Raw genomic sequence first — 21,709 nt, forward strand, 5'->3', positions numbered from 1 at the left:
TATAAATACTGATTTAATAAAAAGCAATTTTGTATGCAACACCATTATCTATAATCCTCTGAAAATAACAGGACAAAAAGAGTACCATATTTGCCTAATGTCGTCTGCTAGTGAGGGGCTGCAGACCCAAGAGCTGGAGGTGAGTGAGTCCAAGAGCCAAAAGGGAAAGTCTGTAGATTCAACCCTAACTTTCAAAGAGTAGCACAGTGAGGGTCAGTAGGAGGAAAGCTGGTGCTCCATGGTGGTTGCGTAACCTGCCTGCAGTCACAGAACCAGTAAGGGCTGGACTGGACTTGGACCCAAGCCTCTCTCACTTTGCAGCCATGTTCTCCATCACCTATGGAGACTCCAAAACTTAGCAAAAGCCTTCAGCAGTCACAGGAACCAGTGTGCTGCAGGAATAGTGACCTCCCATCCTGTCCATGTCCCCTGAGAGGGCCCTGTGGCAGCCCCAGGTCACTCTGCAGCAGCCCCTCCTGCACTTGTCAGGAGCACGCCAGGGAGCAGAGCAGATTGAGGAGGTGGTAGCAGGAAGCTGGGGGCTCTTCAGCAAGCCGCTAGTGCCCACATACTAAAGCCTCTGTTTTGCTGATTTGTTTATATGGACATCAGGTGTCAAGGCGGTCACATTCCTCAAGGAGGAATCATTATGGAATGATTGGTCTGGTCTGTGTAAGGCCTTGCTCTTGCCTTAGTGTTTATTCATTCATTTAGCATTCCTTTTTATCTCCACATGACTCATTCCCCAGTCCAGTATCTTTTATTTGTATGTATTCTTTAAAAAATTATAATTGTTTCATTTACACATAATATTGTGTTATATCTTCATTTTTCATTTACTGATTAACTCTTTACATAAATATAATTATGTTATTCATACTAAGGTGCTAAAGATAATATACTCATTTTTAATAAGCTGTAGAGATATTTTAATTGTTTCATAAAATACCATCAGGACTTATGCTATGGTAATTACATTATTAGTGCTCTAAATTTAGCATTAAAACAATTTTTTCAAATAACTCTTATAAATAACGAAGTGTCTTAATCAAATAGTCTTGTTACTGTACCTTCTAGGAAGCAGTTTAATAGCATCTTTCATTTGTGTAGTTCCTGAGAATGTTCAAGCCACTTTCAGAAAAACCTGCCAACAAGCTATAAATTGGGCAAAGCAATTATTATGTTACTCATAAAGCTGCCGAGATTACAGACCCATTTCTATAACTCATAATTTAAAATTAAGATTTGAGGATAAAAAATCCATTAAAACAGAAATGTTTCAAAATGACACCTCTCTAAAAGGCTTCTTAAAAATAATTGCTGTTGATGAATCTTATGCTGACAGTAAATTTTCTGCTTGTGACTGTTTACCTGAGTATTAAATACTTAAGAGTAGTGAGGAGTTTAACGTAATGCAAATATATATATGTACATATATGTGTGTATATATATACTACATAACAGATATTACATGAGCACCATCACTGAGTTTGTTTTGTGATTGTTAGGATTTGACCAATGCGACTGCTAAAAATCAAAGTAAGGTGTTAAAAAGTTTTTGGTTATGTCATTAATCCCTAAATTATTTAGAAAACATATTTATAATGTTTGTAGTATGAGTAGGGCCCAAGCCTTGGTGTGTGAGTAGGCCCCAAGCCGCAGATTTCACTTCACTGGCCATTTTATTTACAAGTATTCAATTTGGATATAACAGTTGCAAGGCCCTTGAAGACAGAGAATCCACACCAAACTGAAGTGATTCTGCCTTTCAGTGAGAGGGAGCTTTTATATACACACATGCACACACACACGTATAGAGGAATGCTATAAGGAAAATTATTTATAATCTCACAATTTCATTATGTACATTAACTAGCTTAATTCTTACCAAGATTGTTGGATAGATATTATTTTCAACATTGAAAAGTAATTTCTGCAAGGTCATGTGCCTGATGAGATAGAGATTTAAAGGACTGTGGCTTCCAAAACCTATACCCTACACCTTCATTCTCAATAGAATTGTGTCTTCTATTATTATAAAATGAAGATTTAATCATCTGCAGAATGGGTGAAGGCCATATGTTTTTACAAAGTATACTATCCTTATTCTTGTGGAGGCTTCTTTGTTCCAACTTAACAAAGTAAAGCAGGGATGGGTCTTTGTATCTGTCACATTCTTTTCATTTGTAGTTGTTATGTGCTCACTTGTAAATTCATGTCTGCTCTGGAAACTCTCCAAGGAAACTTTGAATATAATGGCTAGAAGACTATAATACATATCTTTAAGACACATACTACTGTAATATATAAGGTTTGCTGTACTATATAAAGTTATTTCAATAATAAGCCCTGATATGACTGAGAAGTGCTGGTTTGAATCTTCCCCTCCCAAAGTTTATTATCTTTAATTTTTGTATTTAAAAAACAATGGCTCATTTGGTTTGTACCCTATGGAGTTGGCTATAATTCTATATAAGATTTGCTGGCGCCAGCCACATACATCGAGGCTGGCAGGTTCGAACCGAGGTTGGTGGGTTCGAACTCAGCCCGGGCCAGCTAAACAACGACAACTGCAAAAAAAATGGCTGGCACCTGTAGTCCCAGGTACTTGGGAGGCTGAGGCAAGAGAATTGCTTAAGCCCAAGAGTTAGAGGTTGCTGTGAGCTGTGATGCCACAGCATTCTACTGAGGACAACATAGTGAGACTCTGTCTCAAAAAAAAAAAAAAAAGATATGAATAATGTAATTGCTGCAAAATTCAAATAAATTAATGTGATTCTACCTATATTCATATATATTCAAACATTTGAATACATTTTAATCACATATAATGTTTGATTTTGTATTTAGATCTCTGAAGTTGTAAAGACTGTTCCTCATCTGCCCTATTTATAAATTAATGTAAATTGTGTCTATTTACAATTTCTTGAATATTAATCAATCCCTTTAATTACATTAAACAAAAACACATATTAAAAATTCTCTTTGCTACAATGATACCATAATCACACGATACCACATCAATCAGAAGTATGTTTGCCAAAGTTTATATTTTAAGACAAATTGAGAAAGAAATCATATTTGGTATATAAAGATTATAAGACAATTCTGATCAGATAATGTTTCTTTGAAAGACTTTTATTGTGTTATTTTGTACTGTGGTTTAAAAAAATTTGTCAGGTATAGACAAACTGGATTTTAATTTTTCAAATCGAATTTTGGTGATTGAATCAAAATGCTTGGAGGAGTTATGTTCCCAGGTTGGTTTTTAGTTGTATGTCTTAGATATTAAACCCAAGTTAGCACTTACAGGATGGATTCAGAGTCTGAAGGAAGAACAATCTCTGCCAACTATGCTGACAATAACCAAAACATCATCAGCCTCAGTCACAATGGCAGGAGCCACCTCAGACACGTGTTGGGTGGATTACTTTCCAGTGGTACGTCAATCATTACTCTGTTAGTCTTAGGTTATACATGCAGGCCTGGAAGCTTGCAGCACAGAGTAACAGCTTACCAATAAGATTGCAGGATGTGAAGGGTGGAGCTGTGGTGTGCTGTTTTTACCCAGCTCAGCCTCTGGTGTTTAGATGAAAGGTTTTAGGTAGACATTCTCAATGTGTGGAGGGGGCGTACATATATCACCTAAAGTTGGCATAGTGATTCTTCAAAATTGATGTTGATGTAGTGACACTTCAGTTGCACAAGAGTAAAATGATAAAGTGTCTTGAAATTGGCATTAGCTAGCACTAGTCAGCAGTTGTCAACCTGTAGGTCCCAACCCACAAGAACTGTATTAAAGGGCCGCGGCATTAGGCAAATGGAGAACCACTGCATTAGATGAACTATTAGCAGGATTGACATATACATCAAAATGGACCAGATTCACTAAGGCACTTTCTATGTTTTTTATTTCCATTTATTTATACCAAGGGAGGCACACTAGTTGTTTGGGGACTAAAGCAGATTGAGCTTTATTTATTTTGTTTTGCTGTTAAGTCTGACACATTCTTTAATAAAGCAAAAATAATTAGGTAGGTAACGTTCTCGATTCTTAGTTGAACTAATCTACCTGCTGCCCTGTACATTTAGGTTAACTGCAGGCCCCAGGTACGTGAGGAGATAACCATTCCAAGGCAAGAGAGTATCAGAAAGTCTACTCTTTTACTCCCTAATTTCATTATTCTGAAATCAAGTGTCTGTCTCTTTGGCTATCTCAGTAATGCAGCTTTAGTTGTGTGATCAACAGGAAGAAGTCTGGTTTAAATCTTCATCCATTTGGAGGTTGTTGCTCGTGAACCCATCATCCCATCCCTGAACTTTTTCTTTCATGTAAAATCCACAGATGACTTTGGGAAACTCTAGGAAAAGGAGTTTTTCAAAGTTAGACATCAGAAGAACTGTGTAAGGAACAGACTCTCTGGGTGTTTAATTTTAATTTTTCTAAGTTTTCACTTCCCAGTAAATGGTCATGATAATAATTTCTACCTTATGCATTGAACAAGTCATTGGCAAATAATCAAACATAAATTGATATATATAAGAGAATCGACGTTTTCCTTCTTTCCACGTGTGCTATAGTCTGTATTCCTAAAAAATAAATATGAAAACAGAGACAAACCATTTAAAGCAGCTTTGCTGCTCTCACTCATCCTTCCTGATGTTCAGGCTGTGAGACTGAGCCAAAGCATCGCTTCTGCTCTGGAGCAGATAATGACCATGTGTTCCTCTCAGCCACCACCAGGAAGCTGGCTGCAGGGACTTCAGGTATTGGGCACAGCAGTGAACAAGTCCTGCCTGCAGTTATGTTCTCTGTGAAGTGGACTCAGCCTCGTGATATAGAGTGGCCACTGCAACTAAAATATGAGCCAGATGTAATGTGTCCTCAACATAGGCTATCCTACCACCAGAGAGTCCTTTCTTCTCCCTGCTGTAGTTTCTCATTTATAAATTAAAGACACGGGGCTGGGATTATGTCTAGGTCCCTCCTAGCTTTCTAGTTGCAGATTTCAGGATTCTCATTGCATGTCCTTTGCATATTACCACTGTGCTTGATTACTCTGCTGGATGGTGGTGTGGTTTCATGTGAACATCTCCATGACTTGGAGAGGAGGGAGGGATTTGTGTATGAATACCCCAGAAAAGCAAACTTCCTGGAGATCACCAAGTTTATAAACATTTTAATGGTGCTGATGAAATTTAAACTGTCCTGTAAATAAAGAAAACTTAGACTATGGTGACTGATCCAGAGGCTGAAGAGAGGTCCTCCCATCCTTGTTAAACATCAGCAGTGTTCCTTTTAAGAAGACTGGTTTTTGCACTTTGACAAAGCGAACATACATTACTCCTTGACATCAGAGCTAATGATGTGAAGATCACATTGTGCAGACACATTGACCCCTTTCTCTGTTTGTTTTTCTCCCAGGGATTTCCAGGAAACACAAACGCAGACAGTGTGGTACACTACAGACTTCAGCCTCCCTTTGAAGCCAGGTTCCTGCGCTTCCTTCCATTAGCCTGGAGCCCCAAGGGCAGGATTGGGATGCGGATGGAAGTGTACGGTTGTGCATACAGTAAGTGGTGCTTACTCCCTGTGGGAAATCAGTGTCAGCCTGAGATGTAAAAGCCAAACCGTGAAAGTGAATGCTGGCAAGAGATATTAAACTTGACTTTTTCTGTTTGGGGTTGTTTTTTGTTGTTGTTTTGAGACAGTCTCCCTCTGTCGCCCTGGGTAAAGTGCCATAGCATCATCATAGTTCACAGCAACCTCAGACTCTTAGGCTCAAGCTATCCCCTTGTCTCAGCCTCCAGAGTAACGGGGACACAGATATGCACCACCATGCCCAGCTAGTTTTTTTATTTTAGTAGAGAACAGGATCTCACTCTCAGGCTCTCAGGCTGATCTTGAACTCCTGAGCTCAAGCCTCAGCCTTCCAGAGTGCTAGGATTACAGGTGTTAGCCACTACACCCCAACTTTTTCTGCCTTTTTAAATAGCTATAAAAATAGAACTGACTTTTATGGGAAGATTTTTGCATCTACCAATGAGAACATGGACTTTAGTTGTGTTTTATAGCTGAATTTAGAGAAGAACCAGAACTGAAACATACCCATCTTTAGATTCCCAGGGTTTGGCAAAGTACTTGCAACATGGTAGGTATCTCACAAACCCAATACAACAAACTAACAATGGGTGATGCTATTGTTCTGAAGTTGAGATAATGTTCAGTATGGGAACACAGTAGTGAGGCTGGGGGCCAATTTTTCATGATGACTCACTTGTCTCTGTGTTTCTCTACTACCACTATCATGAAACCTATAGTACAGAGTCCTGTAGTTTCACTTCACCTTCACCTTTATGTGGAAGGAACATAACTGGTCTGACAATTAAGTTCAAGATCTCATTCTAGGAAAACTGCTACATACATCATTGCTAAATATCACTGCAGTCATCTCTGAAGTACTCCCCTGGATCATCTAGTGGCTCTAGTGATATTCAGCAATAAGGTATATAGCACTTTTTCTAGGATAAGTTTGTGAAATTAATTGTCAGACCTCATATGACAACAGTTTCAATGGCCATTCCAGAAAAAGAGTTCCAAAATTGCTTTGAATTATAGGATTGAATGGCAAAGCCTATAATTCCTCTACTAGGTATATATCCAGAGGACCCAAAATCACATTATAACAAAGATATTTGTACCAGAATGTTTATTGCAGCCCAATTCATAATTGCTAAGTCATGGAAAAAGCCCAAGAGCCCATTGATCCATGAATGGATTAATAAATTGTGGTATATGTACACCATGGAATATTATGTAGCCTTAAAGAAAGATGGAGACTTTACCTCTTTCATGTTTACATGGATGGAGCTGGAACATATTCTTCTTAGTAAAGTATCTCAAGAATGGAAGCAAAAGTATCCAATGTACTCAGCCCCACTATGAAACTAATTTATGGCTTTCACATGAAAGCTATAACCCAGTTATAACCTAAGAATATGGGGAAGGGGGAGAAGGAGGGGAGGGAGGGGGAACATGGGTGGAGGGAGGATGTTTGGTGGGATTATACCTGCGGTGCATCCTACAAGGGTACATGTGAAACTTAGTAAATGTAGAATATAAATGTCTTAACACAATAACTAAGAAAATGCCAGGAAGGCTATGTTAACCAGTGTGATGGTCTATAAAACCAGTGTATGGTGCCTCATGATCGCATTAATGTACATATGATTTAATAATAAAATAAAATTGCTTTGAAAGGTGGACTAGGTGCTGGCACTGGTGCACACCTTCTCAGGGGGAGTACTTCAGAGGTGACCATAGTGATATTCAGCAATGAGATAAACAGCACTTTTTCTAGAATGAGTTCATGAACTTCATTATCCAACTTCAGATATGTATTAAGTCAGCTTCTCAGCTCATCTATTAGCTATAATAAAAGTAGAAAGAATGTAGCCAACTTGAATATAACACAAACACAAAAAATTGTGAAATTGTATGGCATGGCTCATACAGTTGTCATCTGGTGACCCAGAACATACTTGTATTATTTCTTTACCCTATTATCAAAATGTTTTAAATTGTTATCTAAATGGAACAACATTTAAAATATTTCTGTGCAGAACTAAAGAATAATTCAGACAGTAGACCAGATGGAAAGGTCATAAATGGCTTAGATTTGGGTCAGGTTGAACTTTCATCTCATGCCATTTCCACACAGTCACTCCCATTCTCTGCTTAGTCACATCTTTAGCTTTGCAGAATATTAATTTTCTAAAGTATAATAATAATATCTATGATCTAGGCAACTTTTAGTGTCTCAGATACTGTTCTTCCCATTTTATTCTTTAACCCCTGCACAACTCTACTGATTTCTTAACTCTGCCTCTGTTTTCTAGTGTTTACATTTCTATGGGGCTAAATATAATAGTGCTGCCTTACCATCAAACCTTTGTTTTTCCTTTCATTGTTAATTTCCTCCCATGGCTTTGTTCTCTGGGATCTGTAGTCCTGCTCTCTATTTCAGTGGCTGAGATTCTGATATGTAGAATTACTCTTTGATGCTAAGAAATTAGCTTCTCCTCTCATTACTCAGAAACAACTTCAGGTTCGCTGACTTCAAAGCCGAACATGCTCTTTGATGGCGATTTGCCATTAGCTTGATGTTCCTTCACAAGGAGCTATTACTCCAGATCCTTGGGCTAGAGTTTGGTACCCAGAAGATCAAAGCTCTATGCCTGATCCTGGGAAGGGCCAGTGGGTAGTGCAGCTGTCGTGGAATCTGCTGGCCCCATGAGATGCTGCAAACATATGCAACTGGGCATAATGGACTATTGGGAAAAAAAGATATTAATTTATTAAAAAGAAAGAAAAGCCCATCATGCAGACAGATAATATAGCACCACTGTTAGCTGACTCAAAGTAATCCTTTAGAAAGAATGGATCTTTTCATTGTCTTTTTATCCTTAGAAGAAAAATTGTTCAAGTACAGTGATTTTATTTTTATTGTTGACAGTAATACAGGGTGTCCATAAAGTCTGTGTGTAATTTACTGTGTTAAACTATTTTAAATTGCACACAAACTTTATGTCCATGATGTATAATGCTTTACGGTTTATGTTAACAATGAAGGTTTTGGTATTTTTGTTTTTATTTCCCCTGGCCTTTTTGTATTCTAGAACTTTGCTTACTATGGCACCTGGTGTCACTTACAGGCAGCGTCTCTTCCAGGTTTTATTTTATCTACTTTTCTATCCTCCATTTACTATGAGGATAGTAAATTCATTATTCTTTTAAACATTATGTGTTTCCATGGATTCTTGGCTTAGCCTATGTGTTTTCTTTCCTTCCACTTCTGGGCTGGGGCTGAGGGTGAGGGGTGAGGGGTCTCCCAGAGGCCCTGCTCTCCTGCACAACAAAGCCAAGGGCCAGGATGGCCTCTAGGCCCTTCTTGTCACCACCACACTCTCCTTGTTTTCCATGCATCTTTACACACTTCTCTGTTTCTTGCCATGTCTAAAGGTTGACATTATCCACAGATTAGTTCTAGGTCTTTTATTCTACTCTCAAGCCTTATCCACATCCACAGTTTTCAATAGCATTTACATACTGGATAATGACTTCCAAATCTACACATTCATCCCAGATCTAAGGAGCTTCAACTTCGAGTATTCTCCTCCCTGGTTCACTTCTCCCTACTGGATCTGTGAGCACTTAAAATGCAATGATCTAAAATGGGATTATTATCCTTTTTTCTCTTCCAAAAGATATCTGCTCATTTTCTCTTGTGTCCTATCTCAAAAAATGGTACCAAGAGACACCTATTAACTCAAACCTAATTCCACCTTCTAAGTAGCTTTTGAATCTTCCATCTTTCCACCTTCAGGTTAACCCAAATGAAGCACTAGATCCTAAATGAGCTATTCATCTCTTCAGTGTTTATTCCACACTATAATCAGATCAATTCCTAATGTGATTCAAGTTCAATTCCAAACAGTACTAAGGAAAACACCCAGGCTCTTATTCCAGACCCTCAGTCCATGACTCATCTGTCCCTCTGGTCCTTTGTGTTCAGTGAATCTCCAGGTTCTGTCCTCAACCCCCAAATTATACTCCGCATGATTTCAGTTCTCTCTCACTCCACACACCAACTTAATCTAACTCTGGGATCACCCAGATTCCTAAAATTGCTTTCCAATTTTAGGTCATCCTGTCTGTTCTCATAGCTGACTATTATATATTCTCCATACTACAGCTCAAGTTACTTTTTGAAAATGCAGAATTATGCATTTTCATAATTATAGAAAATTATGTCATCATAGAATTATGATAATCTCATAGAATTATGTCCCTATTTAATATAATCCAATGCTCCTAAATTAACATCCAGATTCTCAGCAAGGCCAGAGTGACTTTGTCTCTGAATCTACAATCTCTCTTCTTGCCACTATCCCCCACATCATCTGCTGTTGACCACTGTTGATTGCACCAAGCTTTCTATGGTCTCAGAGCCTCTTCTCTTGTGGTTCCCATACTTGAAATGCTCCTTCCCTGTGTTTGCAACTGGCTATTGGCTTCTCATCTTTCAGATCTTAGTTTAAATGGCACTTCCCATTCCTGCAGTCTAAATTTGGTTGCTCATTATAAATTCTCATGGGGTCTATGGTCTGACTTCATGTGCTCTACTCACTTTTGATAAATGGCTTTACAGTTAAGTCTCTTAATAAGACTTTATAGTTATATTTCCATACTTTTTTGATGTTTGATGTAACTTTGTATTGTAGGAAAGCAATCTGGGGAGCCACTTTTAAGAGGCTTTGGTATAAGAACTACAAATAATTGTCAGAGACAAGGAGAGTACTCATGTCCTGTGATTACTGATCACATGTCCTTGATGGGTAATAACTACAAAAGTTTCATAAAGGTAATTACATGGATACTTGTTTTGATATCTTAATATATTGATGGCAGTGACTTCTTTTCTACTTTCAGAGATATTGTATCAAAACATACTACAGTGAAACATTTAGTCTTTGATTCTGTGTCTTCCTCTTTTTTATGGTGACAACTTTAATTTTTCTCAATTTCATAGTTTTTACATTCTTTTATATTAATGCAAAATATAGAATGGTCTTTTTCCTATTGTTTTCCACATGCTTATTAACCTTTCCATCTTTTAAATTCCTAACCCAGTAATTCAGATTTTAAGAGCCTACGTTCCATTCTCTAACTTGCTTTTGTCCAATTCCAGTTTCTGCTAAATTAAGCTTTAGCTTCTATTCATTTGTAACTTGTGGGAAATAATTCATGAAGAATAAAAGAGAAAGATCAGTGTTCAAGGTTGACTTTATAAATAACAAAAAAGACCAGGATTCACAACTTTTCTCTTTCTTACTGGTTGAAAGCTTATGGGGGTGGGATTCTGAGAGGGGAAGGCTCTTTTCTTTAAACTTTAATATTTACAGTGTAGCTCCGATAATTAGTACACTTTCAAAGTGTCCTTCTCAAGAAGAACTCTTATACAATGTCCCAAATGAAAATAATTTTTATTATGTATGTTTCATGTTCTATTCATCTGTTCTGCTACATTTTCTTATAATTTAGTCTTCAGATATGGCATACGTTATATGCCATTCAGACTCTAACTTAGTTATGACATTATTAATCAGTTTTTTTCTTATTCATCATTCTAACTTCACTTGCAATTAGGTTCAATCATATAGTTGCCAGTTTTGTAGATCAAATACAGTTGAATATTGGCAGTTTCACATGGATTAACTTAGGGCTATATTATTCTCTATAGCAAAGGTCCCCAATCTTTTTGGCACCAGGGGCAGGTTTCATGAAAGACAACTTTTCTATGGATATCAGTGGGGGTTGGTGGGGACAGGACAGGAGGCTGAGCTCTCATCTACAACTCAGTGATATAAGCTGTGGGAAGTGGCTGTAAATACAAGTGAAGCTTTGTTCTCTTGCCCTGCCTACTTACCTCCTGCTGTGCACCTGGGTTCCTAAGTGGCTTTGATTTACTGGTATTGGTCCTGTGAATGGGGACCAGGGATTGGGAACTGCAGCTCTATAAGAGCAATAGAAGGCAAGTGGAGGTTTCTAATAAAATAAATAGTGACTGGAGAAAATAAGCATATTGTATTATCTCTCTCCTAAAATTTTACTTGTCTTTCATTAGATTTGAGAACATGAAAAATTTTCCTAACTCATAAGATAGTTTCCGTATTGTCTTGGTGGTGTTCCTTCCTTCCTAGAGTTCCTTTGGTGTTTTTCCATCAATTTTTCCATATACATGTGGTAGTTTTCATCACCGGCACCAGCTCTGCAGCTTTTCCTTGCCAAAGCCTATGCTGGGAGTAGACTATGCTGCCCTGCTGTCTGATTTTTGACTTAGCCCGTGATTTGCTTTGGCTAGTGATAGGCAGAATTGGTGGTGTACCAGTCCTGACATTAGACCTTAAGAAGTCTTACCTTTTCCCCATTGTTCTCCTCTGTGTCTACTGTTACCATGAGGTGAACATGCCTGAATTATTATGTTTCAGTAAAATGAAGAGAGGCTGGTCACGGTGGCTCGTATCTTTAATCTTAGCACTCTGGGAAACTGAGGAGGGTGGATTGCCTGAGCTCACAGATTTGAGACCAGCCTGATCAAGAGCGAGACCCTGTTTCTTCAAACAAACAAACAAAAAACAGCTAGGTGTTGTGGTGGGCACCTGTAGCCCCAGCTACTCAGGAGCCTGAGCCAAGAGAATCACTTGAGCCCAAGAGTTTGAGGTTGCTGTGAGCTATGATGTCACTGCACTTCACTGAGGTGACTAAGTGAGACCCTGTCTCAAAAATAACTAACTACCTAACTACCTACCTACATAACTAAATAAATTAATTAAATTAAATCAAATGAAGAGAGACATGTGCTTTATATATTTCAAAGTTGTTTCATTAAATGCATATTGACTGGAAATTTTTATTTTCCTTAAAAATTGATTATTTTATCATAATGAAATATCCTTCTTTATTTTGAATATGCCTCTTGCCTATAAGTCTATTAATACATTCTCTGATGATAGCAGTGTACAGCTACATGAGCTTTCTTTTGGTTAGTGTTTCCATAGAGTATCTCTTTCTGTCTCTTACTTTCAAACTTTCTATGTCTCTATGTTTAAGAAGTCTCATTATTTCTTAAATACAACCCAGAAATCACTGAGTTAAGTTCATTTGTAGTAAATATAATTCCTGATTTATTTGAAATTATAGCTAACCCTTTACTCTTTGTTTTATATTTGACCCTTCTATTTATATGTGTTTTTTTCTCCTTTCTTTTGGGTTAATCGGGTTTTATTATTCTGCTGCTATTTGCTATTTCTTTCTTTCTTTCTTTTTTTTTTTTTTTTCTTTGAGACAGAGTCCCACCATGTCACCCTCGGTAGAATGCTGGGGTGTCACAGCTCATAGCAACCTCCAACTGTTGGACTTAAGTGATTCTTTTGCCTCAGCCACCCAGGTAGCTGAGACGACAGGTGTCCGCTACAATGCCTGGATATTTTTTTGTTTCAGTTGTCATTGTTGTTTAGCTGACCCGGGCTGGGTGCGAATCTGCCAGCCTCAGGGCATGTAGCCGGCGCCATAACCACTGTGCTACTGGTGCTGAGCCAATGCTATTTGCTATTTCAATTTTAAATTCTTTTAGAGACTTCAAAGAGCACCATCAACTAATGTTTTTATCACTTTCTAAACAATGCTAAGGTTTAAGTTACATCAGTTTAAACCTCTCCCACAACATGTGCTATTTCGACACATGTTTTAGTTTCATGTACACATATATCACAAAATCTAATATTATAATTTTTTATAGTCAATATTCCTCAAATTTTACCCACATACTTACCTTCCTTTCATTTTTATGTTTCTCTCTAAATCAAATTATTTCCACTAGAAAAACTCCTTTTAGTATTTTTCTTAGTACAATTTATTGGTGATACAATTTTCATAGATTTCATTTGCTTAGGAAATGTCTTATTTTATATTTATTTTCAAAGGCTATTCAGCTTGCTGTAGAGTACTGTTTGCAATTACACATTTTTTTCACCCTTTAAAAAATAGCATTCCATTTTTTCATCATTTCTATTAATAAATCAGCAGACAATTGATTTTTATTCTTGTAAGGGAAGTGTATCTTCTTCTTTTTAAGATTTTTTTTTTTTAATCTTTGAGTTTTAGCTCTTTTACTTTGATGTGGCTATTTTGGTTTTCATCAAACTTACCCTGTTTGGATTTCACTAAATTTCCTTTTTCTATGAGTTGATAAATTATCAGTTTGGATAATTCTCCACTATTATTTATTCAGATGTTGCCTCTGCCTCTCATTTCTTTTCCTTCTTTCTGAGACTTAAATTACAACTATCTGAGATGCTTGTATCTTATTTTCTTCCTCTCTCTCCCCTTCTCTGTTTGTGCTGCATCTAGATAAGGGTACTACTTTGTGTTCTGTTTTACTGATCTAATCTTCTGCTGTGATCAATCACCATCGATTGTTAAATACAACAAATGAGTTATTAATTTCAATTACTGTAATTTTCAGTTTGGGGATTTCTATTGATAGGTTCTAATGAAATTCTCCATCTTGTTATCTATTTTCTTGAAAATATTAATCTCATTTATTTTAAAGATTGTTAACTGACTTTAATGTCTAGGTTATCTCATGGTCTTTTGTTTGGTTTTTCTCTTATTTCTGCTTTGGATGTCTTGATAATTTTGGTTGCATTCCAAAAAGTTTGTACAAAAATCTGTAGAGGCTAGAGACAAAATGGTCTCTGAGAAGCCCCTTTCCAGTCTTTGATGAGCTTCTAGATTAGGCACAGATCTTAATTCAAATGGGGGTTTAGCTGACTCAATGTAGGGCCTCCATCCCTCAGAGATGGGGTTTATATCTGGAGTATAGTGCTTCATTAGTCCCAACTGCGATTTCCCTAGAATTTTTCTTTGACAGTCCCTGAATTCTACCATCCAATTCCCAATTATCATGAGTCTACAGAGACATCTACTTAGAGAGGCCCAGCCTCATAGCTGTCACCCCACTTCTACTTGGTTCCCTTTGCTCCTGTTCATTGCTCCTTAGGAATTGGCAGATGCTTCAAGCATAAAGGAGAAACAAGTGCTCTGAGTGTATCTTCTTTCTAAGATCTTGACATTATCAAGCCCTGACTATCTTTAGTAGTTCTTTAATACTTTCAAAAAGGTTATTTAAATTTCGCTTGATAGATATTTTCTACCTATCCTTGGTAAGAAGTTCGGCCTTCTGCAGGTTTGCCTGTCATAACTGAAAGTATAAAACTACATTTTTTTTTAATGTCATGAAAATATATTGAAGAAAGCACAGTGTTTAAAATATGTATATAATTTCTTCATAAAGTGTCTTAATACAATGTACCTAATATTTTGAAAATTATTTTGCTACAAAACACTGAAGTGCTAATTAAATTTTAGCAAACTTTTTTTAAAAAATAAGTAGAAACTCAAAATAAGAAGTAAATCCATGTCTATTAGTAATAAGCAAGTTAGAGAACTGAAATGTGAACCACCTCTCAGTGGATTCCAGACTCTGTGGCATTGATTGTTAGACATGTATTATATATCTTTACCAGGAGAATGGGAGAAGAAGTAAGAGAAAGAGGAAAGAAAAGAAAAAGAGGAGAAAGGTCAAACATGACAATTGAAGAGGGAGGTCAAGGGCTTTCCTGAAACGTACAATCAAAGCCTGTTTTCCCTGAGTTTCCAACCCCAGAGTAAGTTGCCAAAGGCAAATATTTCCTAGGAAAGCTTTACTACTTTATGGACTGGAAGATTCAATATAATTAAGTTATCATCCTCCCCAAATTGGCCTATAGAATCCCAGTCTGTTATCACACTAAAAATAATCAAGATCACTAGTTGTAAGAGAAATACAAACCAAATCATAATGAGAAACCACTTTATACCTACAAAAATGGTTAAAATAGGAAAGGATGAGAACACCAAGTGTTTGGTAAAGATATAGATTGCTGGTGAGAATGTGAAAAAGTTAACTACCACTTTGGAAAATAGTTTTACATTCTTCTAGGTTAAATACACACCTACTGTATAACTCAGCAATTCTAATCCCTTGTCAGGAGAAATAAATGCACATGCCAAAACAAACATGTATGCATGAATGTTTGTAACAACTTTGTTTATAAGAGCTAAAACCTAAAAACAGTTCACATGTTTATCAACAGGTAAATGGATAAACAAATTGTCATACAGTTGAATACCCTACAGCAATAAGAAAGAAAAGACTGTGGATAAATGTAACAGCATGCATGCATCTCAGCAATATTATGGTTAGCAATACATGTGGTCCAATGTTATGAAATTCTAGAACAGGCATAACTAATCTGTAGTTAAAGTAAATCATTTCTTGCCTGCTCTGGGTAGGACTTTGAGGAGTCATAGGGGGATTAATACAAATGGCAAGTAGTGAGTTGATATGAAATTGTCTATTTCTTGAATTTTTGACAATCACACAAGTACGTTGGTTAAAATTAATTGAACTGTAAGCTTAAATAAGGACATTTTATTATATAAAAATTACAAATATGAAATTGATATTCATGTTTCCATGTTGGAATAAATATGAGATTTATTTAAAGAGTAAGCTTCTATAATCTACTCATTCTCTTTGATAAATCATCCTTAATATTTAGTGTACATCATAGCTGCCCAGTTTGCTTATTAAATATGTAAATCCCTGGGTCCCACTTGCAGAAATCCTGACTCATGGTTGGATTGGGTCTTCTGTCCTAAAATCTCCGTGTGATTACTCCTAATTGATTTAAATGAGGTGGTGCATAGAGCACTTTAGGAAAATTTCCATGGATTAGTGTGTTTCTTTTTTTCTTTTGCCAATGTTTGCACTTTAGGGGGTCTTGCTTTTTTAAATACCATGTACCTCTAAATGTTATGTCTCCCATAGAAAGGGATACAAAGCAAGATTTACCCCTATTTAGAACTACAGTAAGTAATGAGAAGTAACAAGTTAAGAGAACATTTTGGGTGTGAAAAAATGTAAAGGTAAAAATATATTCCAAGGAAATAGTAACTCAAGGAAATAAACTATTTCTGCTTTAGCTTTTCAGAGATTTCACACTTTGCAAGAATCTAAGTAAGTCAACTCCTTCCTTATCCATTCTCAGAAGTCATTCTGAGCCAAATGTCTACTTACAGAAGCATCAATGTGAATGTGGCAGAAATAATCATATTTCAGAATATGCGTCCTCTTTCCTAGTCTGAGGGCTCCTTAAAAGTAATTCATTGCTGTATGCATTTTTATCTTCCATCTAGCACTTGGAAGGCTTTCTGTGAATATTAGCTGCATGAATGAAGGCATAACAATTTAGCAAAATTACTTCTGACACTGTTCTTCCCAGACATGTTAATGTTTTCTATGACAAAGTTCTTTATCTTACAAGAATTTGTATTTCAGTACCTTGTGAATACATCTGTCCTTAGCTCCTTTCCAGTATTCTTTGAGGAAGAGCTGACATGATAATTGTACCAATGATCATCAAGTATTATTTCTAAATTCTTTCTTCTAACACACAAAAATCAAATAGACACATGTAACCTCTAAGTAAGATTAAGTTGCCAGTGATTGAAGTGAGTCAGCTCAGGAGCAAGATGGCTGGCAGATAAAGAGCATTGTAAGCACAGATGATGTTATACATCTCTTCTTTTTTGCTGGGTAGGATCTAACAACACTGGACTTGGAAAATTGAAGATCCTTTAGGTTCTTTAAAAATTAAATTTGATACCATTTTAAGCTGTCCACTTTCCTATACATCCCTTATGTGCTGTTTAAAAACTGATTTCTACCTCTTTTCTCTGCCCAGTTCTGTAAAGATAATAATGAGGTAGACATCTACTGAGAACACCCTATGTGCCAAACGCTGTCGTGAAACTGCAGATAATAACTCATTCAACCCTCACAACCACCTTGTGAGAGAAGAGGGTTTGTATTCTCCCTGAAACACAGAGAGGCTATGTAACCTATCCAAGATAAAACAGGGTTTGAGCCCATATGGTACAAGTCCTTATTCTCTGAACTACTATACCAAAAAGAAAAAAGAAAAAGCTGTACTGGGACTGGATCAAAAGAGCCTAAATATACAAATACAAATTTAGTCTCAATAATGGAAAATGTATCTTCTTACCTACTGTTTAATATTGATAGAGATTCAGCAGCCACAACTGTTAGCTGAATTAGTAAAGCTATACATATAAACTAAATTCATATAAAATCAGACAAGCACTTTCTACTTTGAACCAAGAACTGAATTTTCTCCATTCATTTTGGATGATGGGTCCTAGCTTCATATTGAGGAACTTTGGAGTCTTATTATAAATATAATAAGTGACCCTAATTTTTCAATATCCCACTACATCTCCTACTCATGTAATTCCTATTTATATAATTGAATTTCATACAAAGGAATTTTTTCCTAAAGGTTTTGACAAAAGATTAAATTAAATGAGATACTGAATGGTATTATTTTATTTTAGACTTTTCATTTAAATATATATTGTAGTGGATTATTTGTATTGGTTATGGCTGTAAGAAATTTTATTTGCCATTACAAGCATTTTAAAATGTTAAAAATATGGATAAGTGGAGAAAGGATTTACCTTTAGCATTACTTCTAAGCACTAAGACTTCAAATTTTGTTCCTCCCTTGAAAAGATAATATTCAAGAGACACTGCATGGGATTCCCTTGCCAGCACTCAGACAGCAACTGCTGCTTTCTTATTGGAATAAAGGCTCTTTATTTAACATCATTTTTGTTTAGTTTTCATAATTTTAATATATTGACTTCACAAATCATAGTTGAATATTTTTTGCTGCTTATTAAAGCTTGAATTTATTGTATTATAATTTGTTTCTCCTTAAAAATATACATTATGAATTAAAAAGAATATTGTTAAATTTCTAGTTACAAGTATTAGCAATCATAATGGAGAAAAAAAATCAAGGCATTACCTAGAGAACAAAAGAGTTTCAAGGTCATAGCTTTTGTCTCTTTTACTTGATAAGTTTTTTGCTATTCTATTTTGCCAGAGGGAAACATTCCAGGAAATATACGTCACATGTCTTGGAAGATCAATACTGCTATTACAGAGGAATAGAAGTTGTAAAGAGAATGAGGGGAAAAAAATAGGCTGAAATAATCCAGGCAAAACCTTTTTAGGAATAGAATTTTTTTAGTCAACTAAAAAATATAAATAAATAAAGCCCAAATATTACCGTTGTCTTTAAGTAACAAAGACATAATAAAAACATAGAGATCATGGTATTGCCAAAAGGTGAAAGTTTCTAGTCAATGTTTCTTAAGTTTCCCTGAGTTTATGGTCATATAACAACCATCAATGTCTTCATTTGGATTTGATGGAGAGTTCTCTTTATGAGGCACATATAATTAGTTACATAATAAGGAATAATTGGTTAATTTATATATTTTACAGAATGTGGTATTTATTAATTATGCACTTGATACATTAATTCTTAGTAAGTATATTAACCAAATGTGAGAAAATCAAACTTAAAAAATTTTAAATGACAGATGCATAAAATAGGAACTTTTTTTTTTTTTTTGAGGCAGAGTCTCACTATGTCACCCTCAGTAGAGTGCTATGGCATCAGAGCTCACAGCAACCTCAAACTCTTGGGCTTAAGAGATTCTCTTGCCTCAGCCCCCTGAGTAGCTGGGACTACTGGCACCTACCTCAATGTCTGGCTATATTTTTTGGTTGCAGTTGTCATTGTTGGGCTGGGCTTGAACTCTCCAGCCTCGGTGTATATGGCTGGTGCCCTACTCACTGAGCTATGGGTGCCGAGCCAGAATAGGCAATTTTTTAGGTATGGTTTACTGTGTAAATTTTGGATAATGTGAGTGAAATGAATAGCCATGTAAAAAGGTACAGTAATATTTTTGTGAAATTAAAAATGATAAATAATGTCATCTCATTGGCTTGAGAGACATCAACTAGTCAGCTTCAAATAGTTTTATAATTTATTGTTTTTTTATGCATCTTCATTTATTACATGAGTGTATTTTTCAAAGGACAATTGCTTCTTTTTCTCCTTTCTTACTTTTGAAAAAGATGAGAAAATTTTCTTGGTAACATTAATTCATTTGTATACCTATATTTGATCTACACTTGACTTTGACAAATGTTATTTTATATTATTAATAAAATACAACTTGTTTTGTGATGAACTGAATCTTTGTGACATCTATAGTGAAATCATAAGACCCTGACAGAAAGCCTAGAGAACATGGCAGTGTTGTGGGTCTGATGGCCATAGAAGGAAGGTTCAAAATAGTGTCATCAAGACCACATATCTGAAAAAGAGCTGGTAACCAGAATCTACAAAGAACTCAAGCAAATCAACAAGAAAGGATCAAATAACCCCATTAAAAGTTGGGCAAGAAATATGAACAGAAACTTTTCTAATGAAGATAGACTGATGGCCAAAAACACACGAAATAATGCTCAATGTCTCTAATCATCAGGGAAAAGCAAACCAAATCACATTGAGTTATCACCTAACCTCAGAATCAACCAAAAAAAAAAAAAAAAAAATGTGCAGGTTTACGTCAGGGTTCTCCAAAAGAACAGAACCAATAGGATATGTTTCTCTAGAGAAACAGAAACAGAGAGAGAGTTAAAGTATTGGCTCACCAGATTGTAGAGGCAGCAATTCTGAAATCTGCTGGCAGGCAGCAGATTCCCTGAGACCTAGGGAAGAGCTGATGTTGCAACTTGAGTTCAAAGTCAGTCTGGAGGCAGAATTTTTTCTTCCTTAGACAACTCAAGGTTTGTAATTTCTCTTAAGGCCTTCAATTGATTGGATGAGGCTCCCCCATATGATGAAGGTTAATCTCCTTTAATCAAAGTCTACTGATTTTAATGTTAATCATGTCTCAAAAGTACCTGCACAACAATATCTAGATTGAGGTTTAACCAAAAACTGAGTGTGATGGCCTAGCCAAGCTGAAACATCACAGTGCTGTTCATTAGGGGTAAAATTAACCAAAGGTTAAGAAAAATATTACATATCAACTTATTTAAAATGCAGAACCTTTACTACATGGGTAAGGCAGTATTTAATAAACATGGGTGTGTGTGTGTATGTGTGTATCTTTTACAAGCAGACAAAATCTTTAATAAAGTGCATACATGTGTAACTTCAAGAGAAGTCAAAGCTACTGGGAATGAATAAGGTATTTAAATTAAGTGAGATTGGTATTTTAACATAAGAATGATCCAGGTACACACCTATAGTCCCAGCTATTCAGGAGGCTGAGGTGAGAGGATTGCTTAAGTCCAGGAGTTCCTAGCCACCCTGGGCAAAACAATAAGACCCTGTTTCTAAAAAATAAAAATAAAGAGTGGCACCTGTGGCTCAAAGGAGTGGGGTGCTGGCCCCATGTGCTGGAGGTGGCTGGTTCAAACCCAGCCCCAGCCAAAAACTGCAAAAAAAATGAATAAATAAAATACAAATTAAAAAAAAAATAATTCATGTACTAGAAATACAACATCTTTCCTGATTGTTTTTAATCAAACAGAATGAGAAGAGTTAGGCCATTCTAAAGATAGGAGCCACTGAAGAAGATAAATCAGAGTATTTCTAGATGATGAAGTTTAGGAAAATGTTAGAAAAGTCTAACAGTAGGTACTAGTTATATAAATTCATGATGCCAACAGAAAATATTATCAGTTTTCCACTTTGCTGAACAGACTAGAAATGTAATGTATGTTTCTATGTGTGTGTGTGAGATGTGTATTGACCGTACATTTTCAATGTGCTAATATATGGCCATTTAAATTTAGAATTGGTCTTTAATATCCTCTTTTCTAGGATCTGAGGTGGTTTATTTTGATGGACAAAGTGTTCTGCTGTACAGATTTGATAAAAAATCCATAAAACCAATAAGAGATACTATTTCTTTGAAATTTAAAACCATGCAAAGCAGTGGAATTCTACTCTATAGAGAAGGACAACATGGAAATCGCATTATTCTGGAATTAATTAAAGGAAAGCTTGTCTTTTTTCTTAATTCAGGTAAAAATTTTTTGCACTTTTATACTAGTGGCTTAAAAAAATCTAGCTAACAGTACATTTATCA

The 21,709-nt window shown here is 36.0% G+C and overlaps 1 protein-coding gene across 1 annotated transcript in view; it reads left to right on the plus strand.

Annotated features, from left to right (window-relative positions):
- LOC128576230 (contactin-associated protein-like 3) overlaps window positions 1-21,709 on the plus strand; it is a 267,292-nt gene that overhangs the window by 141,129 nt on the left and 104,454 nt on the right. Inside the window, 2 exon segments of the mRNA XM_053578206.1 lie at window positions 5,426-5,573; window positions 21,442-21,645. Of these exon segments, the coding sequence (XP_053434181.1) occupies window positions 5,426-5,573; window positions 21,442-21,645 (352 nt within the window).

This window comes from Nycticebus coucang, chromosome 2, assembly GCF_027406575.1.
Source record: "Nycticebus coucang isolate mNycCou1 chromosome 2, mNycCou1.pri, whole genome shotgun sequence".
NCBI classification, from domain to species: domain Eukaryota; kingdom Metazoa; phylum Chordata; class Mammalia; order Primates; family Lorisidae; genus Nycticebus; species Nycticebus coucang.